The 25,574-nt window shown below is 52.5% G+C and overlaps 17 protein-coding genes across 17 annotated transcripts; 11 read left to right on the forward strand and 6 right to left on the reverse strand.

The window, feature by feature from the left end:
- Nucleotides 1–619: 619 nt before the first annotated feature.
- Nucleotides 620–1,699, forward strand: LTS14_003051 (uncharacterized protein; the record flags this gene model as incomplete). The annotated part of the gene is made up of 1 exon (XM_064835756.1): nt 620–1,699. The coding sequence occupies one exon, from the start codon at nt 620–622 to the stop codon at nt 1,697–1,699; it is 1,080 nt and encodes a 359-aa protein (XP_064696806.1).
- A 238-nt stretch (nt 1,700–1,937) lies between these two features.
- On the forward strand, nt 1,938–2,753 carry LTS14_003052 (uncharacterized protein; the record flags this gene model as incomplete). Its single annotated transcript, XM_064835757.1, has 2 exons — nt 1,938–2,088; nt 2,137–2,753. The coding sequence occupies 2 exons, from the start codon at nt 1,938–1,940 to the stop codon at nt 2,751–2,753; spliced, it is 768 nt and encodes a 255-aa protein (XP_064696807.1).
- A 177-nt stretch (nt 2,754–2,930) lies between these two features.
- On the forward strand, nt 2,931–3,469 carry LTS14_003053 (uncharacterized protein; the record flags this gene model as incomplete). Its single annotated transcript, XM_064835758.1, has 2 exons — nt 2,931–3,140; nt 3,176–3,469. The coding sequence occupies 2 exons, from the start codon at nt 2,931–2,933 to the stop codon at nt 3,467–3,469; spliced, it is 504 nt and encodes a 167-aa protein (XP_064696808.1).
- Nucleotides 3,470–3,603: 134 nt separating this feature from the next.
- Nucleotides 3,604–4,188, reverse strand: LTS14_003054 (uncharacterized protein; the record flags this gene model as incomplete). Its single annotated transcript, XM_064835759.1, has 2 exons — nt 3,604–3,675; nt 3,730–4,188. The coding sequence occupies 2 exons, from the start codon at nt 4,186–4,188 to the stop codon at nt 3,604–3,606; spliced, it is 531 nt and encodes a 176-aa protein (XP_064696809.1).
- Nucleotides 4,189–4,932: 744 nt separating this feature from the next.
- On the reverse strand, nt 4,933–6,609 carry LTS14_003055 (uncharacterized protein; the record flags this gene model as incomplete). Its single annotated transcript, XM_064835760.1, has 3 exons — nt 4,933–6,360; nt 6,414–6,530; nt 6,583–6,609. The coding sequence occupies 3 exons, from the start codon at nt 6,607–6,609 to the stop codon at nt 4,933–4,935; spliced, it is 1,572 nt and encodes a 523-aa protein (XP_064696810.1).
- Nucleotides 6,610–7,064: 455 nt separating this feature from the next.
- On the forward strand, nt 7,065–7,863 carry LTS14_003056 (uncharacterized protein; the record flags this gene model as incomplete). The annotated part of the gene is made up of 2 exons (XM_064835761.1): nt 7,065–7,695; nt 7,826–7,863. The coding sequence occupies 2 exons, from the start codon at nt 7,065–7,067 to the stop codon at nt 7,861–7,863; spliced, it is 669 nt and encodes a 222-aa protein (XP_064696811.1).
- Nucleotides 7,864–9,159: 1,296 nt separating this feature from the next.
- Nucleotides 9,160–11,763, reverse strand: LTS14_003057 (uncharacterized protein; the record flags this gene model as incomplete). The annotated part of the gene is made up of 1 exon (XM_064835762.1): nt 9,160–11,763. The coding sequence occupies one exon, from the start codon at nt 11,761–11,763 to the stop codon at nt 9,160–9,162; it is 2,604 nt and encodes an 867-aa protein (XP_064696812.1).
- Nucleotides 11,764–12,093: 330 nt separating this feature from the next.
- On the forward strand, nt 12,094–12,790 carry LTS14_003058 (uncharacterized protein; the record flags this gene model as incomplete). Its single annotated transcript, XM_064835763.1, has 3 exons — nt 12,094–12,318; nt 12,388–12,678; nt 12,728–12,790. 3 exons carry the CDS (start codon nt 12,094–12,096, stop codon nt 12,788–12,790), a joined length of 579 nt encoding a protein of 192 aa, XP_064696813.1.
- Nucleotides 12,791–13,634: 844 nt separating this feature from the next.
- Nucleotides 13,635–14,003, forward strand: LTS14_003059 (uncharacterized protein; the record flags this gene model as incomplete). The annotated part of the gene is made up of 1 exon (XM_064835764.1): nt 13,635–14,003. One exon carries the CDS (start codon nt 13,635–13,637, stop codon nt 14,001–14,003), a length of 369 nt encoding a protein of 122 aa, XP_064696814.1.
- A 253-nt stretch (nt 14,004–14,256) lies between these two features.
- On the forward strand, nt 14,257–15,258 carry LTS14_003060 (uncharacterized protein; the record flags this gene model as incomplete). Its single annotated transcript, XM_064835765.1, has 2 exons — nt 14,257–14,307; nt 14,368–15,258. The coding sequence occupies 2 exons, from the start codon at nt 14,257–14,259 to the stop codon at nt 15,256–15,258; spliced, it is 942 nt and encodes a 313-aa protein (XP_064696815.1).
- Nucleotides 15,259–15,535: 277 nt separating this feature from the next.
- On the forward strand, nt 15,536–16,484 carry LTS14_003061 (uncharacterized protein; the record flags this gene model as incomplete). Its single annotated transcript, XM_064835766.1, has 2 exons — nt 15,536–15,583; nt 15,636–16,484. The coding sequence occupies 2 exons, from the start codon at nt 15,536–15,538 to the stop codon at nt 16,482–16,484; spliced, it is 897 nt and encodes a 298-aa protein (XP_064696816.1).
- A 542-nt stretch (nt 16,485–17,026) lies between these two features.
- Nucleotides 17,027–18,659, reverse strand: LTS14_003062 (uncharacterized protein; the record flags this gene model as incomplete). Its single annotated transcript, XM_064835767.1, has 2 exons — nt 17,027–18,554; nt 18,607–18,659. The coding sequence occupies 2 exons, from the start codon at nt 18,657–18,659 to the stop codon at nt 17,027–17,029; spliced, it is 1,581 nt and encodes a 526-aa protein (XP_064696817.1).
- Nucleotides 18,660–19,050: 391 nt separating this feature from the next.
- Nucleotides 19,051–20,547, forward strand: RPT5 (26S proteasome regulatory subunit 6A; the record flags this gene model as incomplete). Its single annotated transcript, XM_064835768.1, has 3 exons — nt 19,051–19,370; nt 19,423–19,838; nt 19,892–20,547. The coding sequence occupies 3 exons, from the start codon at nt 19,051–19,053 to the stop codon at nt 20,545–20,547; spliced, it is 1,392 nt and encodes a 463-aa protein (XP_064696818.1).
- A 400-nt stretch (nt 20,548–20,947) lies between these two features.
- LTS14_003064 (uncharacterized protein) lies at nt 20,948–21,874 on the reverse strand (the record flags this gene model as incomplete). Its single annotated transcript, XM_064835769.1, has 1 exon — nt 20,948–21,874. One exon carries the CDS (start codon nt 21,872–21,874, stop codon nt 20,948–20,950), a length of 927 nt encoding a protein of 308 aa, XP_064696819.1.
- A 523-nt stretch (nt 21,875–22,397) lies between these two features.
- On the forward strand, nt 22,398–23,000 carry LTS14_003065 (uncharacterized protein; the record flags this gene model as incomplete). Its single annotated transcript, XM_064835770.1, has 2 exons — nt 22,398–22,448; nt 22,497–23,000. 2 exons carry the CDS (start codon nt 22,398–22,400, stop codon nt 22,998–23,000), a joined length of 555 nt encoding a protein of 184 aa, XP_064696820.1.
- Nucleotides 23,001–23,929: 929 nt separating this feature from the next.
- LTS14_003066 (uncharacterized protein) lies at nt 23,930–24,171 on the forward strand (the record flags this gene model as incomplete). Its single annotated transcript, XM_064835771.1, has 2 exons — nt 23,930–24,005; nt 24,065–24,171. The coding sequence occupies 2 exons, from the start codon at nt 23,930–23,932 to the stop codon at nt 24,169–24,171; spliced, it is 183 nt and encodes a 60-aa protein (XP_064696821.1).
- A 43-nt stretch (nt 24,172–24,214) lies between these two features.
- LTS14_003067 (uncharacterized protein) lies at nt 24,215–25,138 on the reverse strand (the record flags this gene model as incomplete). The annotated part of the gene is made up of 2 exons (XM_064835772.1): nt 24,215–25,102; nt 25,124–25,138. The coding sequence occupies 2 exons, from the start codon at nt 25,136–25,138 to the stop codon at nt 24,215–24,217; spliced, it is 903 nt and encodes a 300-aa protein (XP_064696822.1).
- Nucleotides 25,139–25,574: the final 436 nt, after the last annotated feature.

A 25,574-nucleotide genomic window follows, 5' to 3' on the forward strand; every position in this document is an offset into this window, starting at 1 on the left:
GACCGAGTAGCGTCTCGGCGTGATATGAGAGTGCAACCGCCGCAGCCATTCTCATGCGAGCCGCATGGATCGTTTGTTAGCCCCTATCGATGGAGCCGTGTTCAGGACGACATCTCAATGCGTTCCAAGTCCTCCTACATTCTTACTGGGACCTGTAGTGCAACCTTGGCGATGACGAGGCTCTGACGATTTGTCGTGACGACTGAAACCAACAACAACGCTCCAGCTTCTTCGCCTTTGTTCTCCACAGCATAAATCAATTGACTTCCGCAAGCAGCACGATAAGACCTGGCTACCAGGTAGAGCTCCTCAATCCTCGCTACCGACTGCTTCAAAAGCCCGCCTGGGGTGCATGAACCTATTGCATCTACAACAACGATCAATACTCTGGGCTGTTAACGCCTCTTCCGCTGACTATGCTCTTGATACCTTTGTGTGTTGACAATGAGTTCCAGCTCGCAGCCACTGTCCGGTCTGTGTCTACACAATCAATGCGCCTTCAATCAATGCGCCTTGAAGCCTGTCGAAGATTTGTACCTACTTTCTCGTCTTTCGGCGTCCCACAGCATCAACCAGTCCAGACCACGCCATTCGGATCACTGGCTTTCTAACATTCATGATGTCGTCAGATATCAAGCAGCAGCTCCACTGGATGCAGCGAGTGGCATTGATCCGACACAATCTCCATGCTGCCAGTAGAAGCGGTGACTTTACATTTTTCAAGACACTGCAAGCAGGGAGCTTGATTGAGGGCACGAATCATGTCGCCACACTCAGCAATGCTCTCGGCGACGACGCTGATATTTTGCTTGCTGCCATGGATAACTTAAACGCAGGCCTAGCGTATGTACATCAGGATGCTTTCAAGAACGTTTACGAAAACCTTAAGAACTCAATGCGTGATGGCAACCAAGATGTCGACAGGTCCAAGCTCTACGTTGACATTACCATGCAGAAGAACATGGCAGATTTGGCTATCGACAAGATGGCAAGCTCCGCCGTCGCCTTGATCAACCTGCAACCACCGAATTTGCAAGACCTGGCAGTCAACGTCTGGATCACGGGTACCACTATCGTTGCAGATGCAATGGCGATCTCACTCATGCAGATGGACGAGATCGAAATGAGAATGGACGACTTTATCCGTCTCGAAGACTCCTGGAACACTGTTCGTGCTTCCGTGACTTGCGCCATTACCGGCATGAAAGGTGTCTTTTCTCTCATGGACACGGGCAGCAGCTCGTCAGCGAAAGAAACAGGCACGAGATCTGCAAGTATCGCTTCTGCTAGTGGCGCAATCTTCCGGCGCTTCTCCAGCGCCTTCGCTGGTAGTAGCCAGAGTAGCACAAGCCCAGCTCACAGCCGCAGCGCTAGTGTTGCATCCGCCGACGGCAACAACGCCAGTTTCACCCGTAATGGCTCTGTAAGCTCTTTGCCTAGCAATCCAGTCTATCGCACGCCGAATTACGTGCGCAACAGTGTCAGTAACGGCTGCCCGACAAGCATGCCTGCGCATCAGGACTACATGGCGCACAAGCTTAGCATGATTCCACCTACGCCTGCTTACGAGGAGGCAACCGATCCGTTTGACAACAGTGTGCCGCCGGTGCCTGCTATTCCAATAATTGCGGCTCTTCAGCCTGTTCTTGGTAGTTCGAGTTTGCACCAGAGGCGGATGAGCCTGGGGGCTGCAGTCTAGAAAATGTACGCGAGAGCAAGAATGGTACGGAGGATAGTACTGAGAATAATGCCCATGGACCGAATCTGTGGACAGTGTACATACGGCAAATATAGCCTTACGCTGATATGAATACTTCACCCTACTTCATGTTCTCCTGTGAAGTGACGTCGATGTACATGTGTATCTGGCTTTTGCTTGTCAAATTCGACTCCCACGTAAACGAAAACTCATCAGCACAATGATATCGCCACAAACCATGTCACCCAATATATCAATTAGAGACTCGATCCGTTGGCTTCCTGACGAAGCAGACGAGCCAACATCTACACTCGTGCTGACATCAGGCGAGAATCGGTTCGTGGATATCAGAATACTCAAGGGTTCTGAAAATGAGACGAAATCAAACCGTAAGTCTAATGTCACTAAACAAGACTTTTCATTGAGTTCAACCACAGTTCCCGTCCCACTGTTATCTGGCCTCGACTGGGCCTTTGCAGGATTCTCGCACTCGGAACTCCAGCACGATGATAATGGTAAGCCATACGCTCACTCCACCTGGCAACACTGGGTCTCGGATCGCGCGAGAAATGTCGACGAGGTGAAGGATGAAGGTGACATGTTTGAGATGCCGGACGGACGGACGCTGGAGAAGGGGAGGATGGTGAATCCCGCCACGGGGCAGGAGACCGACTACGAGGAGGTATGGAGGGACGGGGTGGCAAAAGTGGTCCCCGAAGACGAAAGCGATGGTGCCGATGATCGAGAGGAGGGCGAGGCGGGGAAGAAGAAGTGTGTAGTGCTTATGCTTCATGATGATGAGCATGAAGCGAGGGGCATGGTTGTGAGGATGGGGCAGTTCGTGCAGGGTGTTTTGCGAGCGGGTAGCCACTTTAGTCTGGAAAGGTGGGAGTGGATGGGCACTGCTCAAAAGGAGGGCTGGCAGCGAGTGGTGAGGATGGGCGATTCGTGGATGCCTTGTGGAGCAGCTACAGAGCAAAGGAGATTGGCACTAGGGAGCGAGATCAGGTTTGGAGAATACGTGTGGAAGGTTGTTGAGCTGGCGGACTTCTGATGGCTACCTTGGGTACAGCCTGTTGGACCATATGTAACAATGAACTGACAGGATACACGGTCTTATACATGCGTTGTTCCAAGTAAGCAGCATGAGTCATAGCAAGCAAATGCCAGATGAATATCTATGCCATCCATCACCACATTACCTCGCTCACAAGCATCCCCAGCACACCCAATGGCAAACTCAAACCTCCAAACCGAGCAATACACCGCCCCAAACTTCACCGAAAGCTGCGGCGCTATCGCCATCAAGAAAAGCACACGTCAGATCTGCCTCATAGGCCAACAGGGGAGATACGGCTACAACTACCTTCTCCCCAAAGGCCGTCGTAATGTTGGCGAGGACCGCACCTTCGTTGCAGTGCGCGAAATGCAGGAGAGACTGGTAACACCTGCCATCTGCTCGACGTGAAATTGAAGACTCGCGCGCCGCCCGCAGGCATCAATACTTTCGGACCATTAGACCACGAGGAGAAGGGCGAGCAGTTCATGATGACGGTGCGGCATACTGGTCCTGGACAGGTGAAGGTGATCTGGTGGTACATTGGTGCCATTGATGAGAGTGTGGCGAAGGCGCGTGAGGAGGATGTTTATGAGGCTGTTTTGTTGACGTTCGAGGAAGCCTTGCGGACGATTACGTACGAGGATGATCGAAGGGTTGTGAGGGAGGCTGAGAGGATATTTGAGCACTCATACCCAAAGACTCGAGCTTGATGTGGGTGCTTCGTAGAGGAACTATTTCTGTCATCTAGTATCATTACTTCTAGTCGTTCTTATGCTCTAGATTACATGACTGTACGGACGCCAGCGCCGCAGCGTTATCCATCTTTTTGCAACAGCGTCAAACATTAGTACGGCGCATCCTGCACAGCATGAATATATGTGAGCTCGCAACTCGAATCGTTGCCTTTCCAGTAGATCTAGCACACGATTAGCCAATCGACCACCTCATATCAAAGTAAAGCGAGACTTACCACACTCTCCTCCAGCTGCCCATCACAGATCGTCCAACCTTCCTCCTCGCCATCAACGGTAAGCAGATACCCATTCTTCAAGGCCAGATTGCCCGCCGGCTCCGCACTCGGCGAGAACATCAACTCATCTCCTTCGGCAACACCACCAGTCGAATTGTACTCATATACTCCTACACCCTCGATTCCGGGAGCAACAGACTGCAAATCACCGTTCGTGAGGTTGAAGCGTGGGAGGCTGCCGTAGCCTGGTGCTATGAGGCGGAGAAGGTAGTTCTTTTGGTTGAAAGGGTCGAATAAGGACGTTGCTGAGACATCTGCTAGGGCGGAAGAGTTGGATGTGGATGGACATTGGGAGGTCGCTACAAGCAGAAAGTTGGTTTGGACTGGTGTTTGACGTGGGTAGGGCGAGGCTGCTGCTAGAGTGGCAAGGAGCGTGGTGAGGATCGTCGTGGTATACATCTTCGCTAGCAAATTATTGGACGGTGATGTTCGGATCGAATAGCTTTAGTCAATTGCTTTGGTACTTGATGAGGAAGTAGCGATGAAATTGATATGAGGAAACAGGGACGGAAGTCACAGTCCTCAACAGTACTTCAGAGTAAGGAGTACAAACAATCTCCTCATAACCCCACATATTGTTACTCCGCCTACTCACAACGTGTAACTGCATGCCACCGATGATCCTTACTTGTTCCTGTGTTCAGGCCCACGGCGTGCCTGAAGCCTGACGGGTCGCAACGTCAATCTGCAACGACTGGCTCACGATCCTTGGAGATCCCGGCTGAGTACAACTCCATCGCAACTCGCGTCGGGCACTCGAAGTCGCCACCGTGGACTGGGAGATCACCGTGTCACTTGCTGGGGAATCGAAGTGATGTTTCGCGACACGTGACGCCATCGAGGGTTGATGTTGTACTTGTCAAGCCACGAACGGGATGACTTGCAGGTAAATAGGCGCTCAAGCACTTCGGCATCCTCCGTGATAGAGATCAGCAGGGGTACAGGACATTTCTGAGGCACTCCTTCGTCACTCGTCAAACACCAAAGACAAGGAGGAATCCTGTACAGAGCAAGCAGGAAGATGTCAGGCTCAGACAAGGTCTTATGTAATCAGTCGGTACAAAGAGCAGTCATCTGAGAGACCAACGCATAAATTCCGGCTGAGAAGTCTTCTCATGTACAATGCCATGCAATCCGATACTCTTACAAGAAATCTATACCCACACCGAAGCTGAGACCTTTCCTCCCTTCCTCACCCTTCCGCACAACAAGCGGTAAGCTGAAGTTGAGCTCAAAACGCGCAGCAGGATGTGCATACACAAGTCCAATACCCGCTGCAGCACTAGGTAATTCCTTCGTCAGCTCGCCGACAGTAGCCATGAGATCGCCACCCGCTTGTCTTGCTTTCTCCTGCCCCGAACCCGAAGTACCACTTCCACCAGACTCCTTCAAGGCGAGCAGTCGTCCACCGTTGATAAAAGCCTGCAGTCGTAGAGGTGTATCTTTACCGACTCGTGGCAACGGCAGGAGTAACGAGGCACCTCCAGCAGCAAAGACATCGCCGCCAAGTGCATCGCCGCCATCGCGAGGTCCAAGCCCAGCTAGGCGGAAACCACGAACATCTGTCGGTCCCCCTAGCTGGAAACGGTCATTGATCCTGCTATGGGTTGGTGGTGACCGTCCGCCTGGCGTGAGAGGGTACATGACTCCACCTCTCAGTCCAGCAGTGAAGGATACACCGCTGTCGCCTTCTATGCCAGGGATAGGTATCGGTACCGCTGCCTGGGAGTCGATTTGGAATTTGCCGAATGCCACATCGCCTCTGAGTGGCCCTAGTCCTGCGACTTCCGTCACCGTCTTAAGTAGATAGCCTGAGCTGGGGAGCATAGCCACATCCCTTGTATCCGTCGTCCATGTGTGCGATAATGCGGACTTGAATGAATCGCCTGCGTCACCCCGTATGCTAGGACTAGCACTTTCCGCCAGGCCAGTGACCTGTCTCCATAGTCCTGAGTACAGGAACTCATGTCGACTTCGCTCACCAGTCTGCCACGCAAATCGTGTATTGCCACCCTTTAGCACCTCCTCGTGTGAAGCCCATGGCTTCAGGGTACTACTCGCTAACCCACCAAGCTCCCATCTCAGATCTGGATTTGCGAAGATAGGCGTGCTGAAATTTGCACTGTACGCACTTCTCGTCCTCGTCCCCAAGCTAGCATGCGCAGTCAAGCTCTCCGCTCCTCCGAAGATATTCCTGAGCTGTGCGTTCACGTACGCGGAACCCTCAGCTGTTCCCGCTTCCGTACCAGTCTTGATCGTATACCGACCTCGTTCTTTCGCGGTGATGAAGATGGCATGGTCAGTGGGTGTCGTGGAGGAATCGGTGGGTTCCGAGACGTCTATGTAGGTTGAGATGGGATGTTGGAAAATATCGAGCTTGTTCAGTCGAGTTATGGCTGTGTTCAGTTCGGAGAGGGCGGAGCGGAGAGTGTAGGGTTCTGTATCTGTTGGTGAACGGTTGGCGGAGAGTAGAGGGTCTAGTATGCTGCTGAGGAAGGCATGGCGGGTATGTTGGGCGCCGAGGAGGCGGATGGAGGAGAGGCTTATTGGTTTCGTGGCATTGAGGCCAATCTGGGGGTCATGTGAGCTGTATGGTCGAAGGTACCCAGGATTTTACGTCTCACAAGCTCGGCTTGCCGTTGTTGTGACTTTTCATATAGACCGTGGATCTTCTCATCCAGTTCTCGTTCTCGTTGTTCTTGCACCTTAGGGTCTAGTGGCTGGCGGAGTTGGGCGAAAGCCTGCGTAAGCTGTAAGTATACACACTTGGAGCTTGTTACGAGTATAACTCACGCCGTCCTCCAGGAGTGGACTCGCCATTCGCCAAGGGTATGAGCGCTCAGGATGTTGCGGCCACAATGCATACAAAACAATGGTAGCTCTGCCCGGGGAGACCGCGGCACAGCTGAGCCTCTGCGACTTCGCTGGCCCGTGCTGTCATCCACCAGCGCTTCACTTCCAGGCTCCTCTTCGACTTCTTCGACTTTACCTACGTCTAGAGCTTGCGAAGGGCTGCCCAAGTAATGAGCATCAGGATTGAAGGTTCACTGTCTCCTTGACCGTAATGCCACGTTTGCCTCCAGCCATTGGCAACATTAGCAACTATACATCACGCAACTGTGCATAAGCTGCCTGCAGCGGCAAGGCTGCACCGTGCAGCCAAAGGCTAAGGCTACGAATGGGCTGGTATATATATTTGACATTCGCCCTGCCGACTCTCTTCTTCCGTATCTTGGTCGTCCACGAGTCGTGGCTCGTCCCGCATATTCATTACAATGGATCACGCTGAGCTGAAAGGCCTAGCATCCATTTCGTATCCTAAGGACGTCTACACGGCACTGGATTCAGAGACCCAAGAATTCCGGCTTCTCGTGCTAGAACAAGCACAGGAAAAGGATGATCCGGTACATTGCTCCGTTCGCAAGGTGTCACTGCTTAGCACGCCTCCGCCTCTGTACGAGACCGTCTCCTATGTCTGGGGCGACACGGAACTCAAAAGCGAGATATTTATACATGGCCGAACGACCCTGGTTGGCTACAGCGCTGTCCAGGTACTACGACGTTTCCGTGAGAGAGGCCGCGATCGTGTGCTCTGGATCGATGCTGTGTGTATCAATCAGCATAATGATGAGGAGAGAAGCCGGCAAGTTGCCATGATGGCGGACATCTACTCCGGTTGCACAGGCGTGCTCATCTGGCTCGGAGAAGATAATGGGTTTGCTGAACGAGCCAGTTTGGTGATAGATGCAGTCGTCGAGAATGCGAAGCTGCACATAGATGATCTCCATCAGCTCGCAAACGTGTGGGAGCCTGGATTGCCAGTCAGCGCTGGGGCGATTGACAAGACCATCGACCTGGAGCCTTTCTATCAGTTGTGCTCGAGTCCATGGTTCACGCGCCTGTGGGGTGAGTGTCCCCGACACGTGCGATCATTGCTTGTCTCACCCAAGAGATCCTCGTTTCCTGTCAGCCTCAATCTCCCTGGTTACACTCACTACCAATCAATTTGCGGATCTACAGTTATGTGTATCTGTAGAATATCTGCGGCGCGCTGATAAGCCTTTGTGTCAGTGATACAGGAAGCTGCACTTCCACCGCGGGCCGATATCCGCTGCGGCGATATAACACTACCGCTTGCTCCTCTGCTATTCAGCGCCCGTTGGATTGGGCAGCGATCTTCCGCATTTACTTCCAAACAAGCGGATCTCGTGCGTACGCTTAGATCTATCTGGTTATATGCCGATAGGGAACATGGACCTTATAGGCCTGGATCAGGTTGGCACCTTTCCCTCAATAACTTGTTGCAGAACCTCCGGGGATTCGGGGTTTGGGATCCGAAGGACCAGGTATATGGGGCCCTAGGCTTATATCGAACGCACATTGCGAATAATCTACCCTGTGCGTTGGTACCGGATTATGGCAAATCTTTACGGACAATACTTCGAGATACAACTAGGTTGGCCATTGAGTCAAGCGAGACAATGCCACTCATGGTCTTGTCTTGCCTCTACTACGATCCGGGCGACGACACGGCTTTACCATCATGGGTACCCAGGTGGCATCGTCCCTGGCGTGTGGGGCATGATCCAATCGAATTCGCTCGAATCTTCGAGGCAGATGATCAAAGACAGATGGCAATGAGCGTCCATCGGCTTACCGATCCCGATGTTTTGACTGTTGGAGGGCATGTGGTGGAACAAATCGCCTATGCGTCTTCTACCCTTGAGTATGTACCCGCGAAGTCACCAAGCGGCCGTTCGAAATGGCTCATAGAAGTTCAATCAACTTGCAAGACAGCTCTATTCGACAACCAACAATCCATAGCGAGAACGCTGACTACGGATCGAACTTATGGCAGGGCACAAGCAACTGATCAGGAGTGTTTCGAAGGATATCGTGCTTGGTGCAGATACCTTGAAAGGCATGAGTATCCACGCCGTTTATCGGGTGTTGATCCGCAGTCAACGTCCCAGGAGACTGTAGCTGCAAAATATTGCCATTATATGGGCGACGCCTGTAGAAATCGTCGTTTCTTTTGCACACTCGACGGTAGGATTGGCTTAGGTCCTCGGACGACGATGGCAGGGGACATAGTCATGATATTGTACGGTTGTCGTTGGCCGGTTGTGCTCAGGCCACGAGATATCGAGGGTCATTACGACGTTCGCGGTATATCATATGTCGATGGGATCATGGATGGCGAGTTTGTGCGGGACATGGACAAGAAGGGCGTAGCTACGACTTTGATCCACCTGCATTGAGCTTTGAGCAAAAGCAGTGCCGAGACGGGGAAGGCGGCGAGCACCTGAGCGGAGCAAAGGCACCCTGGCTTACAGCCGAACGATCGTCTCGATTTCGGTATTCAGTAGACTACTGAATCATAATCGCATCATCCCAAATACTCCCAACCTCCTCTCCAGCCTCAACAGCACTCCAAACAACCCTCTCACTAGCCCTAACAGCACTCGCCGTAGCCGCACTAGCCCACCCTAAACCCCTCGTCGGCATTCTCAATTTCGGAACCACAACCACCGGCTCCGTAACGTCCACCCATCCCTCGCCAAACACCCAATTGACTCCCGTACCAGCCCACCACCCGAGGCTCTGTACCACAGGACCCCAAAGATGCTTCCAAGGCCGAAATAGAACGGTGGGTATGACGAAGGGGAATTGAGGCGGATTCCACTCTTTGACTCCGTACCCGACCATTTTGTCGGCGTAGAGTACGGGGCAGTAGTGGTAGCAGAGTACGCTTTCGACTGCGAACCAGAGGAGCCAGAGGGTGCAGAAGAGGCCGAGGTATGTTAGGTGGATGTTGCGGAGGCGGGAGAGGAGGTCGGTGGTTGAGCTTGTGGGAGGGAGGGTGTAGAAGCAGGATGTGAATTCGCGCCACAGCGCTCCCCAGGCTGAGTGTGGTGGTACGGAAGGATGGGAGCCGCACGCTGGGCAGATGTGCCGGCCATCGTCCGTGATGTGGATGATAGTCTCGGGCGCTATTGGCGTGGAAGCAGCCTGCACGGTCTCGATCTTATTCTCGACTCGTCGGAGACCTCTATTCGCATCTTTGATGCTTGTGCGTGCAGCGCGGAGATGTTTGTTCATTGATTCGATCGCGAGCCTTTCTTGCCGCCTATCCCTCTCGGCTTGAGTGAGAGGATCTGAGGCTGCACCATCCGCAGCATCAATAGCATCGATCACTTCTTGCGCCACTGCAGTGACGTCCATCGATGCGACAGTATCTGTTACTTCCGTGTCCGGATCCACAATGTCTTCTAACGATTGTATAGTCGTGTCGCCAAGCTCCAAGTCTGGTTCATTGACGACATCCTTTAGCACATCTGCAAGTGCGGACTTGGCTAGGACAGGTTCGCTGACTATGCGCCTCCCATCGTTGCCCAAAGGATCATCCCTCGGCTCCAAGGTGGCGATAGCTGATGGTGTTCCAAACGCACGATTGATCTCTGAATCCGTTGTTTTCAGTAATGGTCGCAAGTCTGTCATAGGTCCGGGAGTATCGAGCCAAGCACCAGTAACTAGAGGTGCCTTGCTATCTTTCACGGGAGGCTGTGGCGCTGGCATGTCATCGATATCTGGCGGGTCGATCTTGAGTTCAGGAGGTGCATCGTCATGCTGCTCTCCCGCTTCCTCAACAGGCACCTCTAGCTGTTCTTCGTTCGCACGATCGAGCAACTCCTGCTCGCGTCTCTTCTCCGCAAATTTAGCACCAGCACTCTTCGGCCTTGCCATGGCAAGATAGTCACTGTTAGCACTCTTCGCACCCAGCGGCCCAAAGTCCAGCTCCGGTACACTCTTCGTTCTCTTGTCAACAGCGGCGGTCTCTTCCTCATTTTGTGGCTTCGCAGGACTAGGAGACAAACTAGAAACTCTAGCCAGCTTCTTAAGCAGGTTGTAAGAGTCCGTACGCTTGTGTGCGGGTCGCTGTGCGTTCTTGAATGTCACGGCTTCCGCTGTGCGATTCACCAAACCGACTGTCTCGGCACCTTTGTAAGTGCCATTCACTTCGCCATTGGGTGGGAGGTTCTCTTTGTTGGCCATGAGACTTCGTCTTCGTCGTGGAGGGCTTACAAACTCGCCTGAAGGGGCTGATACTGGACGCACTTCAGTTGTCTTGAGTGTAGTGTGGTCCAGAATCTGCTCCAGGTTGCGCTTTGTGACGCCTCGCTTCTCGATCGATGCTATCTCTTGGCGGGTAAGCTCATCTATCCGGCGATTTCGTCGATTTAATGCAGGCGTCGAGGCAAGTAGATCCGCGGCTGTAAAGTCGTGATCTTCGCCACCCTCAGCACCGTTGATGGTGGTATTCATATGCTGCATGGATGAGGGTGTTGACTCCCTCCTTCGCCGTCTCATAGAAGGTGGTGTGGTTTCGTTTGGATCCAATGGCTCCTCCGCTACAGCAATCCAGTCCTCGTCTCCAGTATAGGCCGTTACATGAGGCATTATGACGCCTTCGTCCGCCCTGTGTGCATCTGGCTCCAGACCATCTGCTGCCGCCGCATGCTTCCTCCTGAGCCACTCACTACGCGGCTTGGCTTTCGTTGCCCACTGTCGAGGCGGGTTCACAGCTGGCTCTGAGACTGCACTCTCTGCACTGCCTGGCCTTTCACCGATTCCAGTCTCTGCTACACCATCCGTCTGTGCTAGCCTATTGCCCGATCTTATTCGTGGTCGTGCCTTCCTGAAAGCCTGCTGTCCAGGCCGCAATGCATTGTTAAGACGCTGCACGTCCCGCTGGTGTTGCAACAACCTTTTGCCAAACTCGTCTGTCTCCTCGAAAGCACTCTGATCCGAGTAGTCCGATCCAGATCCAGAGCCACGCGTCATCTCGTTCTCTCCCAATACTTTGTCCATGGCAGTCAAGGCTTCAACGCCTCCAACTCTAAAAGTGATCGATTCCTCCTCGGTATGTCTGATGTGGCTCATGAGCGTCCTGGAATTCTGTGTTGAAAGCATGGTGGCGACGAAAACATGCTCGTTAATTCACATACTCATATCCAAACGGCGTGTTTACGAAAGCTGGGAAGATCGCGTGGAACACCTTCCAACACTGCCAGACACTTGCCAGCGCGTACTGCTCGCGTCCCCAGATCTACAATGTAATCATCGACCTGGCCCGAGCTTCACGATCGCCAAGACTTGCCTTCTTCAATCGTGAGCAGCCCCACTTCGTACGTAAGCCAGGCACGACTTCGAACGTGCATATGGAGTGAATGTTGTGCCTGCTCCTCTTGAAGACGAGGTAGATGATCAAGGAACGACACATAAATCTCTTCGTCTTCTACAATGGCCAACATAAACTGGAGAACAATCAACATCGACGCTCTTGACCCCGAATCATCCTACAACTTCGACCTCAGCACATTGACACCTGCTGTCCTGCCAGTTTCCACACAAGACGTACAGACATTATCAGGACAAATACGGCAACTGTTACGAGGAGGAAATGCAGAAGGAGCATTGCAAGGAGCGCTAGAAAATGCGCCATATGGTGCGGATGAGCAGGGAAAGGTGGGTAGTCCCCAGCAAGGACAGGATGCATTTGTATAAATCATCAAGTGCTGATGAGATGGAATCCAGGCAGCACACTTCTCAGCAGTAACAGAATGCCTGAACCAAATACGGCAAGCAGAAATGACACCACTCCTACAACGACTCTACAAAACAGAAGCCGGCTCTGAGCTTTGCGATACCCTCATGAAGTACCTCTACAAGGGCATGTCACAAGGCGCGAATACGCCTTCGAACCATGCGAGTGCAAAGAATGTCACACCGCAAGCTACGGGCTTCTCGCAAGCAGGCGGGAGGAGTTTTGGTGGTGGGGAGGGCGGTGGGCAGGCGATGAGTGTGTTTTTGAGTTGGCATGAGAAGGTATGTTGGGAGTGGTGGGTGAGACGAGCTATACTGATCGATACTACAGCTTGTAGAGATGGTCGGGCCAGGCAGTATCGTGCGGGTCATGTCCGACCGAAGGACGGTATGAGGATAGCGAATGAACGACTATGCGCCATTACACTCCCGGTGAGATTCAGCCTTGAGGGCTGTGAGAGATGCATTCATGCTATACACAGGCACTATACATTACAGATTCCGCTTCGCATACAGCGGTATGTGCGATAATGGCCTGACTATCAGCTTGGCACGAATCGAAAAGCAGCAAGAAGGGGCAAATTTACCAGAGTGAGGCCGTAGCTGCCAAATATACGAAAACAAGTGATAACGGCCCGCGCCTTCCGCACGTCTCTTGCATCTGTCCGTAACTGCTCAGGCAGCTCTCAATACTCACAAACATTGCTCAACTCAATTTCGCACGCTGACAAACAGCTATCGAGCATGGCAGGTCGCGAACGCATCGCTGAGGCAGACGAAGGCGGTGGCCGAGCAAAAAAGGTACGTGTTCTGTGCATTCTCATAAATCAGAGATACGCATTTAGCAGTAATTGCTTTCCTCACTATCACAACTCCGCACTCACTTTCCCAGGAGCCCCGATAGATATATGCTGACACCCTTTGATAGAAAGTTGCCACACGAAGCGCTCGAATCACGCGCAGCACGCAGACAGACGGCCCACGCAGAGCTGTCTTTAATACGGCTGAGCTTTTAGAGGCTATACTGCTTTTCGCACCTATGAAGACCGTCTTCACATCTATGCCGACAATTCCGGGACGTTATCGCCACTTCCGTGAAGCTCCAGGAACATCTTCTCTTGCGTAAGCCCGTGCAGGCTCCACAACCTCGTTCGCGGCCAGCAATATTCAACTCGTTGCTGGCAGATGGAACCACTCCGTTGGAACGCGCTGCCAAGCGTTCCACCCTGTGGCTTGCTATGCCGAAACCCTCACTCCTTGATGATTCTGCATCTTGGAAGCAGACATACGTGGTGAATATACCGCACTCCATACGAGTCGTCACCTTGGAGTGGTTCTTGAAGGGCGAGTCCAAGTTTTGGAACCTCAGCTATGCTCCCGACTCACTCAAGGACACCAACGATCTCACGCTGGGCGAAGTGATCGAAGCATTTCTCGATAATGATCAGCACGCCAGGAAAACAACAGGATATGCCATGTGGGGCCACGCACCTACTCTCGGCGAGGAGATTCGCATGATCGGCACACAGGAGGGCAGGCAAGCCATGTTTCATGCCTTGCACATCAGGGTATCCATTGAGAGTACAGAGACCCTCGAGAAGTGTTGAGTTTTCTCACAACTCAGTACATTGTGTCAGTGCTCGCTTCCCATGGCTTCAACACACTGATGCCAAGACTAGGTCCGAGCGCGGGCTGCTACCTGGAGTTGCCTAAGCTAAAGTACGTGTATAGACGCTACATAAGGTGGTCAAAGAACACCACATATATGATTATGTCCTGGCTCGTTCTGACACTAGAGCATTTACGTGAATTTCCAACGTTGGACTAACGTTGGTCTCCGAAACATTACACATGACTGACATGGCGCCTCGAAAACGTAAGGCTGACAATGATCAGCAGCATATTGGTCGTGTGAGCTGAAGTCTAATGCCCATGGCCATTGCGAGCATCGAATAGCTAATGTCTCAACAGCCAAAACGACATAGAAGTACTGGAGCATCGACGGAAGTCCGCCATACACGGGAAATGACAACGAACGCACCTCGTAAGGCCGTCTTTGACACAGTCGAATTGCTTGGAAACATTCTCTCTCACTTAATAGTAAAGACGCTCTTCGGCGTACAGCGAGTGTGTCAACAATTCAGAACAGTCGTCCAAAAGTCTAGCCACTTCCAGGAAAGGATGTTTCTCCAAATACCCTCTACCCAAACTCCACCAGTCAAATTAGCCTTGGTTCATTATCACCTCACATCAAAGAGTCCCAATCAGCGCACAGCATTTTACATTCCAGACGGAGTGGACTTCCCAAAGGACATAGGGTGGTTGTTCACGAACCCTAACCACGCAATTCTGGCTGCGAAGCTCAATCCTTTGCTGGTTTCCGCCTTCCCTCCCCTTGACCTCTTGAACAGACTGCAGGGTGGCGAGACAAGACAGCTAGATATAGGCCGGCGTCCTCTCCGCGAGGTCGCCTCATGGCAGCACACAATCGTCTCAGACGTCGACTACGGGCCAACCACTTACTCGAGCGCGACCGTGTCCATCAAGTGGTCGATCCCCGGCCGAAAGCTCATCAGTGGCCGAGTGACAAAGACGATTCATTGGTGGCACCGGCATACGCTGGGCTGGATGTTGCAGGATGTGCTGCAAAGCCATGCCACTTTTCAGTATTGTTATGGGAAGGAATTTCGGGAACGCAAGGGATGGGTCGATGCGCAGATTGGACGGCTTGAGAAGCAGGCTGGTCGGGAGGCTGTTCTCGAGAGCATGGTGATTAGTTTCAAGGGTGTTGTTGAGCTTAGTGAGGAGGAGGCGGCTGGGATTGCGGATTGGAGCCCGTCTGCACTTAGACAGAGTGTGTAGCGAGAAGTAAGACATCCTTCCATTTCAACAGCCGCGTTCGTGGACGATCTGTTGCTGTATCATGAAAGCCTCCCTGAAAGCAGGGACTCGTGGTAATTCTCGGGAAGGTGCATGCCGTATGCTGTCACATGCCAGTTCTATGCACTAACCCGTGACTTCCTCTTTCACATAAAGCGTTATTGCTTACGGCCTCCAAGATCCGAAGACAAACAACTTCGATACGACCGCATCTTTGAACACTGCTTGTCTGTAGCGATCTAAGGACGCCAGGTCAAGCATGGCCGGTCGCAAACGTCAAGCTGAGAGCGTTGAGAGTGATGACAAGGTATGCAACCCGGCAACACCCAGAGATATGACGCTGACTATACTCGGCACAGGCACGCAAACAGCGCAAGGTCATTCCAAAGCCCACGCGGATCACTCGAGGCATGACCATTGATGCACCTCGAAAAGCTGTCTTCAACACCTCTGAGCTCCTCGAGAGTATCCTGCAGTATCTTCCGACGAAAGTCCTGTTCGTAACACAGCGAGTATCTCGCCAGTTCTGTTTGGCGATCCGTGGCTCGTCGAAATTGCAAGACCGCATGCTAGGGAGGTCGAAGACACAGCATGATGCGGAGCCTCTCACGATCGTCCGGGTTGCAACTCACAAGTATCGCCTTGTGCATATCAAGGATACTAAGGAGGCTTCGAGTGATGTGACGATCGGGCTCGACAACATGCCAACGGTCCTGACTCGAGGGGTCTTGCATCCGCTGTTGCGCGCGGAGGGTTGGCTTCGGGATCCAGTCGAGCGGGTGTTCTATGGCAATTCAGGACAATTTAGGTTTGCCAGGCGGCCACTCTTGCTCAAGGCTGGATCTTGGAGAGAGGTACGGCTTTCCAACGTGGCTTGCAAGGTTGCGGAAATTCGTCTGCACTGGTCAGCAAATCCGAACGGTGGCTCTTCAGGCTTCATATTTGCCGGGTGCCGCACGGAAGCTATCGACGGCTTCACTATTGGTGGCCTCCTCGATGCAGCATTGGACCAGGACAGACAGGAATATGTTTATCACTTGGATGGTAGAGTGCGTAGGGAGCAGGGAACAGCGAGAAGCATCTTAGAGAGATTGCAGAGGATCAGTGGGAAGGAAGTATGTCTTCAGGACTTCAGTGTCTCCCTGGAGGACGTGATCGAGCTTAGCGACGAGGAAAGGGCGGGCGTGGAGGACTACAAGAAGGTCTGAGGATGTTCTTGCTGAAGTGATCGTGAGGTGGAAATCAGGATGGCGCAGAGTTGATGTAGCGTAATCCTGACGACCTCCTTCACGTACCTTTGCATCAGTATCGTCCTTCATCATGCTCTGGGGCCGTCGCCAGGAGATGTCGATGCTTCAAAGCCGCCCTCCGCCTACAGAGTTGATTCGTTGGTAGCACATGAGGTTCGCAGCTGGGCTACCAGCGTTTTGAAGAGTCAGATGGTTGGTGACCGCGAAGTTTCTCCTTGCGTCGCTAATGCTGACTACCGCAGACTGCGTGGAAGCACTTTCGTCGAGCTCGATCTCGGCTTTGTCGAAGACGTTGATTCAGCGTTGTAAGCTGATGCCAGAGTCGATGAAGGACGTGATGGTCCAGAGGTGGTAAGGAGATGCAAGCACAGGAATGAACAACAGTCCAGCCGTGTGGAGACGTGAGTGAGCTGTCTATTCGTCGTATAGCCAACTCTTTCCCTGAGAGCCTGGGCAATACGACCGGTAGCTAACAGCACTTCGTAAGATCGTGGTCTCTCTCATCCAGTCACCGTACTCCCCTTAACCTCCTCCCTACTGAACTTCGTCGCCCGAAACTTCGAGATGAAATCATCCCGATTAATATACCCACCACACATCCTCCGCTTGCCCGTGAAAGCCGCTCGGCCATGCAAGCATCTCCAATTATCAAATATCAGCATCCGGCCAGGCTTTAATTGAAACCAGTACTGATTCTTCTTGTCATTCAATATCGCGTCGAATTTCGCAGCGGCGTTGTACCAAGCCTCGACTTTCTGCCACGAAGCCGTGATGCCGGCACGATCGGCGTTGTTCCATCGTACTTGCATTAGTCGATTCGTTTCGTTGCTGTGGTTTAGAGCTGGGTAGGGTTCGGCGGGTTGGATGGAGATACCCTCGTTCCCACTCGCGTGGGCATGGACGCCGATGACACTCAGCATAAGGTACGCCATTGGGTCATCTTGACGCAGTTGATTCGCGGCTGCGAAGCCGTCTACGAGACTACTTTCACCGCCAGAGCCATTGGTATGTGAGAGAAGATGTAGAGCTTGGAGGCCGGCTGGTTCGGTGAAGTAGGTGTTATCTGTGTGCGGCTCCAGGGCTTCGCTCGTGTAGGCTGTATCTTTCAAGGAGAGGTCTGAGGTGAAGTCGTAGAAGCCGCCGTAGTGGGTGTTGCGTATGGGGCCTATGCTGTCGAGAAGGGCTTGTGTTGCTTCTGGTGTGGGCGGCATGTCGTCTATGAAGCAGAAACCTCGTTGACGGATCTTGAGCATTAGAACGGACATGCCTGCATCAGTGCTGACATCGGAGTACGGCACTATCGGTGGATCCTTCTCTATAGAACTATCCCATGTCTGCACCTGTATAATGCCACGCCGATCGTGCATCTTCTGGCGGGCAGTTCTATCGAGGAAGTAAGAGCCTGCGATCGTAGTTTCATGGCCATCGGCAAAAGTGACAGATAGTCGATCGGGCCACTGCGAAAGATCCGTCTTTTCTATCTTGGCTGCGGAAGGATTACGAAATACGTTGATCTGTCTCTGCGCTGTATCTGGATGACGACAAGATGCACAGGAGCACACATCACGGAGCCAGCTTCCGGGCAGAGTCACCCGTCCGTGGCCTGTCTCAATTCCGAGGACGCCGCCGACTATTTTTGGTGCGAGGGGCTTTGATTTCCGCGCAGCGCTCTGGGGATCTGGAGGTAGAGTTGCAAGTTGCTTACTGCTTTGATGGAAGGTAACGGTCGTCTTTGCGGTTCCTCGGCCCTGCTTGGCAAGTTTTGCACTCTGGGTTGCATTTGCCACATCGACCTTGTCCGTGCTTGGGCTAGCCCTTACTTGCTTCGAAGACACAGCGTGCCACGGGTGAGAGGCTGTTGGACTTGGACCGCGTGGCCCGTCCTGTGCCGCGACCACTGCGTCTTCGTAGTCCTGCACCGAATCATATTGCGCTTCGGCTGATGGCTGAGATGTGGCTGCTCCGGACTGTTGCCTACTCGTTATGCTCCAGGCCTGTCGTGAATTGTGGGAGAGCCGGAAAGAAGGTCTGTATGGTGTTAGGCGTTATGCTTCACCTACAGTATACAGAGCAGCAATACCTGCAGCGCCGCCCGATTTCACGGCAGGAGTGGTGGATGATAACCATGCTCATGCAATCTTACAGGGTCTTGTAGTCAGCTAGCAAGTCTTAGGAGATCATATGACAGTGAGCCGTAAACTACTTCCGCCTGCAAATTGGTAGCGTATAGTTTGGGCTAGTGTCGCGTGCCTACTGTACCTTGTTGTATCGCTCAAGGCGGAAGTCAGTGAACTCGCACCGGCAGAACATCGGCGAATCGGAACTTGGACTTGCGGCTCACGAGCTGCTGCTGCATCAGCGTTTCGTGCCTGGAAGCATAGGTAATGTCCCTTACAATCAAATCATCAACAGCACACTCATCCTCACTACCACCGTACCACTCAGAATACCTCACAACCAATTCCTCCTCAGCACTTTCAATCTCTCGGACGTACACCGACCAGCACATAATCTCGCCACAGCCATGTCGACACTCGAGGATCTCGACGACCTGGAGCAGGACAACAAGAAGGAGGAGCAGAATGACAAGGACAAGAAGGCCGATAGCAGTGGAGATGCGGACATGAAAGATGCTGGTGATGGGGAGAAGAAGGAGGACGAAGAAGAGGAGGAGCTGATGGACGAGGAGATCCTCAATTCAAGCACACGCGACATCGTGGCGCGGAGAAGATTATTGGAAAACGACACACGGATCATGAAGAGCGAGTTCCAGCGACTATCACATGAGAAGCAGACGATGCATGACAAGATCAAGGATAATGTGGATAAGATTGATAACAATCGGTGGGTACATAATATCTCTACGGCAAATGATGGTAGCTGACCAATATCCCAGACAACTCCCCTACCTCGTGGGCAACGTAGTAGAGATCCTCGATCTGGACGTCACAGCTGAAGCCGCCGAAGAGGGTGCCAACATCGACCTCGACGCAACTCGTGTAGGAAAGTCCGCTGTGATCAAAACCAGTACCCGCCAAACCATCTTCCTACCCCTCATCGGCCTGGTCGACCACGAGAAGCTGAAGCCCGGCGACCTGATAGGTGTGAACAAGGACTCTTACCTCATCCTCGACACCCTACCGGCGGAGTATGATAACCGGGTGAAGGCGATGGAGGTGGATGAGAAGCCGACCGAGAAGTACACGGATGTCGGTGGGCTGGATAAGCAGATTGAAGAGTTAGTCGAGGCGGTCGTGTGGCCGATGAAGGAGGCGGAGAGGTTCAAGAAGATCGGCATCAAGGCGCCGAAGGGTATGTCATACACGTACCCCGGAAGCCTACGATGAAGCTAATTTGATTGACAGGCGCCCTAATGTACGGCCCACCAGGTACAGGCAAAACCCTCCTCGCCCGTGCCTGCGCTGCCCAAACCGATGCCACTTTCCTCAAACTCGCCGGTCCGCAACTAGTACAGATGTTCATCGGTGACGGTGCGAAGCTTGTCCGTGACGCCTTTGCATTGGCCAAGGAGAAGGCCCCCGCAATCATCTTCATCGACGAGCTGGACGCCATAGGAACCAAGCGTTTCGACAGCGACAAGAGCGGTGATCGCGAAGTCCAACGAACCATGCTGGAACTCCTCAACCAACTCGACGGTTTCGCCTCCGACGAAAGAATAAAAGTTCTAGCAGCCACTAACCGCGTCGACGTCCTAGACCCCGCACTCCTTCGTTCCGGCCGTCTAGACCGCAAGATCGAGTTCCCGCTTCCCAATGAAGAGGCACGAGCTCAGATCTTACGTATTCACAGCAGGAAGATGACGGTGGATGAGGGTGTGAACTGGCCGGAGTTGGCGCGGAGTACCGACGAGTTTGGTGGTGCGCAGTTGAAGGCTGTGTGTGTCGAGGCGGGTATGATTGCGCTGAGGACGGGGCATAGTAAGATTAGTCATGAGCACTATGTTGATGCTATTTCGGAGGTGCAGGCGAAGAAGAAGGATACGGTTAATTTCTATGCGTAAGGTGGGAAAGACGGGGCAGGGGAGGATGATCTGGTGGATGGTGGATGTCTGTACCAACGCACGCGGCTTGTGCTCAGTTGCGGAAGGGACGTACGATATACACTGTTAGACGTGGTCGTATCAGGGCCGAGTATCATGAATGATTGCCACCACAGTCCGGTCTCTTCTGCGGTCCTGTCACGAAGGTGTTATCTCTGTCACGCTCGGCTTGGGCAGTATGCCGATTTCGTGGTCATAGTGATCTGAAGCCCAACTTGATAAGATAACCGTCGCCACGTTCCCGTCACGGAGTCCCAGTCAATGTCGATAGCTCTACTTCTAGCCTCTCTTGATTCTTTGACTGCAGAGTCGGGTATCGTCTAATATGGTACACAAACTTCACATCAGCTCCATCGTCCTCTCACAACCAGTGACCCACGACCGGTATCCGCTGATACATCTGATCATACAAGTTGCCGACCCACCCTCTCGCCAGACCTCCTTGTCCAATAACTCCGAATCCACCAGCCATCCAGAGACCTGCTATCAGCGCCGCCACACCATTAATGATGTACCATCTCCTCTTCTTCGACAACGCTCGGTCGCTACCCTGTGCAGTCGTCTGATCCGGTGTCAAGCCAAGCCATTTCGCCCATCCCCATGTTATGTGTGAGACGCCGATACTGATCAAGGCTGAGAAGCCGGCGTAGCTGACAACCGGGTGCTTGGCGAAGGCATGACTGACATAGCTGAGGTTGACATTCGACTGCCCTCCAGGAAATTGATTGGGAATGGCGCGGTTGATGAAGATATGCCCGGCCAGCAACCAGATGAACGGATATCCCAGCTTGCTGATACCAGAAACCTTGGGCCAGAAGTCGCTGCTGAAGAAACTCTTCTTCCCTTCCTTACTTCCACTATCACCATATCTCTTGGCATTGAGATTCCGTCTGATCACCCGTAACGCCACGCCGGAGATCACGTGCGCCCAGAGCGGTATGATGACAAGTAATGGCTCGGCGGGAATCCCTTGGTAGTAGGGTCGAGTAAGGAGGACATATCGTTCCGCCTGCGGCACACTTTGAGTTATGAGCGGTATTATCGAGGTATTGACGATGTGGGCGGCGCCGAAGGCGGTGAAGACGTAGCTGGAGTACTTTTGTATTCGGGTCAGGTACCAGATAGGACTGTGTTGGGAGAGGCCGAGGGTCGAGGATCGTTGTGGTTGGGATGGGTTCTCCGTGTCTTCAGGGTGCGGGAAGTAGCTTTCTTTGCCATCGGAGGGTGTTTCTTCTACAGGTGATGGTTCGAGTTCTACGAGGCTGGCGGCTCGGTCGTAGTTTGCCATGATGTCGGTGGTTTATGGCGATGCAGTGAAGGAGTGTATGAATGTTGATTTCGTCGCCTAAAGGAGATAGTATCTGAGTCAGCAGGCTCTGAATTGTTCTGATTGGCCAACATGCGCTACATTGCACAGTTAGCGTGCTCTTTTATATGTAGATATGTATATATTCAAGATCCAGAATAGATACATACGTTCGCATCAACAAGCGTGGTATCTTGCTCGAACTGTGAGATCAAAGTCGAGCCCTTGTACTGAACGATACTAGTCAATAAAATCGCGGACTTACGACAATAACCACATCAAGGCATAAGCATCATGGCACCCGTACGACATTCGAGATCGACTGCAAATTTTGTGATGTATCTGACATTTCGCTAGAGAGGCCATACGCTTCCCCAAGCGGTCACGGAGTCGGCAAAAGAAGCTCGGAAAGCATTCTTCTGTACGACCTACCACAGCAATCAAGCACGAGCACCACGATTGACAGCAGTACCTAGGCGAACTATGTGGCAAAGGCTACCAACGCATGGACCAGTTCGAAGCACACGAAGGCTCATATGACCACCAGCATCGAAAGGTAATGGAAACTTTGCGAATCTGTACCACTTTCTAACCACATGATCAGCGTCTAAAAGACCTTCAACAACTGACGAAAGACCCCAACGCTGCTTCCCGAGCTCGAGAATCAGAACGCAAAGCCAATGAAGAAGCTGGCATCAAGTCTATCAATCTCAATCTGTCTGGTGCTGGTTCCAGTTCGAGCAAGAAGAAGCCTGTCTTCAAAAGTACACTACAGCCGCATAATGCTGCTGCGTTTGGCCAATCAACGACCTCCTCTTCGCTGAGCGGTGCTGGTGCTGGTATTGCTGAGGTAGAGATGAGCGAACCGGCTGACGAAAGCTGGATCGAGGAGTGGAATGCGGATCCAAGTCAAATGAAAGCCAATGGCTGGGAGGCAGAGAGATTCGACCCGAGATTCCCAGCCGGCGAGTGCGGACGATGTCGTAGGCGGTGCGAGGGACATGGTGTTCTGGATGCGCGAGAGTCTTATGCTGAGTGGAGGGGCAGGTCCGAAGCTGGGATGCAGGAGTGGACCAAGCGTTTGACCGATATGGCTGCTCCGCGATGATAAAGATGCATCACCAACTTCATGGTGATACCGAACCTAGGACATAATGTCGACGGACGCCAACACCTTCATCATCCAAGAAGCACTGGTCTTGACTCGCAGATTCTTGTATGGCTGGGCGGATGATGCAATCAGCAGCGTCGCCAGGACAGACAGTACACGATGCGATAACATGCGGTGTATTATTTGCCATATTTTATGCTGCTCAGAGACTGCCACAGAGTATGTTCAAAGTACGTCTCGGGCGAGAATGGCGACGCAGACCGAGCATCCTGTATAGCTACACGGCTACTCGTCTGGCAATCAAGCTAAACTTCTGCCTTCGTGGCCCCCTCTAAAACCCGTCTGGCACTCAACGACATCGCTGGCGCCGAGCCTAAACTTTGTCTGGCAAAGAATGCCGATGGTGATGGCTGAGGAGAAGTGGCCTTGCTCGGATACGAAGTCCATACCACGGCGAGGTATATACACGAGGAGCGATTCAGTCCAAGCGTGCGAACGGACCGAGCAGCATGACTGTAGCATCTGTTTATGCCCGAAGATCGGCACAAATACATAGTGCTACCGAACTACAAGCAACGTAATAGGCTTCTCACATGTGATTCCATACGTCATCGTGCATGACCTCTCCCTTCCTCGCTCGAAGCTGCATATACGCTATCCTTCCTTTGCTTGACCACACCACAATATACAAGCCGCTCGTCGACGTCAGGACCAACAAAATCCACACTCTCTCCACCTTAGCAAACATGACTCAATCAATGAAAGATGCCGTCTCGAAAGGCGTGGACTATACAGGCAAGTAGCAGTCGGAAAAGCTATTTATTCACTCAATTTAAGCTTCTGTCACTACTAACCTTATTTCTTATACAGGCGGCCTGCAGAGTACTAGCCAATCTCTAGGAGAGGCGATAGCTGGGAGTTCTGACATGCGCGGTGGGAAGTCGAAGAAAGCAGATGATGCGACGTCGTCGTTGAACGAGCTTGCTGGTGTGAATCCTGGTAGTAAGTCATGCCCTGCCATCCGTCTGGACCAATACTGTTGGCTAATTTGCGACGTGCAGAGGGCGCAGCAACCACACCAGGGACATCTGTCAGTGGAGCGCAGCAAGTCCAGAATATGCAGACGGGTACTGCGGATCACTTGGATATGGGCTTCAGGAAGTCGTAGTACTTTGTACAATACAGTACATGCTTTCAAACCGAGCTCCTGCTCATCTATGCTTCCACTCAGCCTTCTTCTTCTCCGCGAAAGCTTTCATGCCAATCTTCTGGTCTTCGCTACCGAAAAGGCCATGAAAGACTCTCCGCTCGAACTCGACGCCTTCCCGAATACCTAGATCCTGACTCTTATTCACCACCTCCTTACAAGCCTTGACAGCAATCTTACTATAACTCGCAATCGTCTCCGCAGTATCCAACGCACCATCAACACACTGCTCAGGCGTCTCAAACACCCTCGCCGCGAGACCCCAATCATAAGCTTCCCGTCCACTGAAATTCTTCCCCGTGAGAATGAGCTCCATAGCCTTGCTCTTCCCAATCGCCCTCGTCAACCTCTGACTCCCACCCGCACCAGGAATAATCCCCAGCTTGATCTCAGGCTGGCCGAGATTCGCCTTCTCGCTACAGTACATGATATCGCACATCATCGCCAGCTCGCACCCGCCTCCTAGTGCATGACCGTTGACGGCACTGATGACGGGTTTCTTGATCGTGTTGGGGAGTTCGGACCAGCTCTCGATGAAGTCGTTCCCGTAGGCGTCTGCGAACTCTTTGGTGGCCATTTCTTTGATGTCTGCTCCGGCGGCGAAGGCTTTATGCGAGCCCGTTAGGACCATGGCGCCGATGGTGGAGTCCTTGTCGAGGGTTTTGAGGGCTTCGTTTAATTCGAGTATGAGGGGGGTGAAAAGGGCGTTGAGGGCTTTGGGGCGGTGGAGTTCGACTGCGTATCCATTAGCTCTTTGTGTATCATTGCCATAACAGCAAGGAACGATCGCACTCAATGCAACACCCGTTCGTGGTGTCGAGACCTTGATGTGTTCATAGCTCTTCCCTACTGCTGTGGAATATGTTTGCAGAGGTTGGATATACCGTTGTAGCTGTGAGGCGCAAGGTCTCACACGTGATGCCAGCATGTTGATTATGTGTACAATGGACGACGGCGATTCTGCAAGCAATACAAAGTTGAATTCACAATTGTTACATCGAGACGAGACAAGAAACCAAGCTCTCAATGCGCAAGAGTTCAGCCGAGGTTGAGTATCGGTAAGAAATACTCAATGGCAACGACATGTATCATAATATATATATGTATCTCATCTCCACTGCGAGAAGGATCGTGAGTAGCCAAGATGAGCAGTCGCGCCTTGCCCTTCGTCCGATCAGTATGGGAGTAAGATATGACAAGCACTTGAACATTGCGATTTCTTGCTAACAGCCTCTCAGGTCCTTCCGGGTCAACTCTGGCCTAGAGCCCAGGTATACATATCTCGGCTATCATGAATATGAACATGAACATGAACACTTCCTAATTGATGGGACAGATTGGTAGATGGTGTACATCTCCATACT

Source organism: Recurvomyces mirabilis (genome assembly GCF_035927965.1).
Source record: "Recurvomyces mirabilis strain CCFEE 5264 chromosome Unknown scaffold_6, whole genome shotgun sequence".
Classification (NCBI taxonomy): Eukaryota; Fungi; Ascomycota; class Dothideomycetes; order Mycosphaerellales; family Teratosphaeriaceae; genus Recurvomyces; species Recurvomyces mirabilis.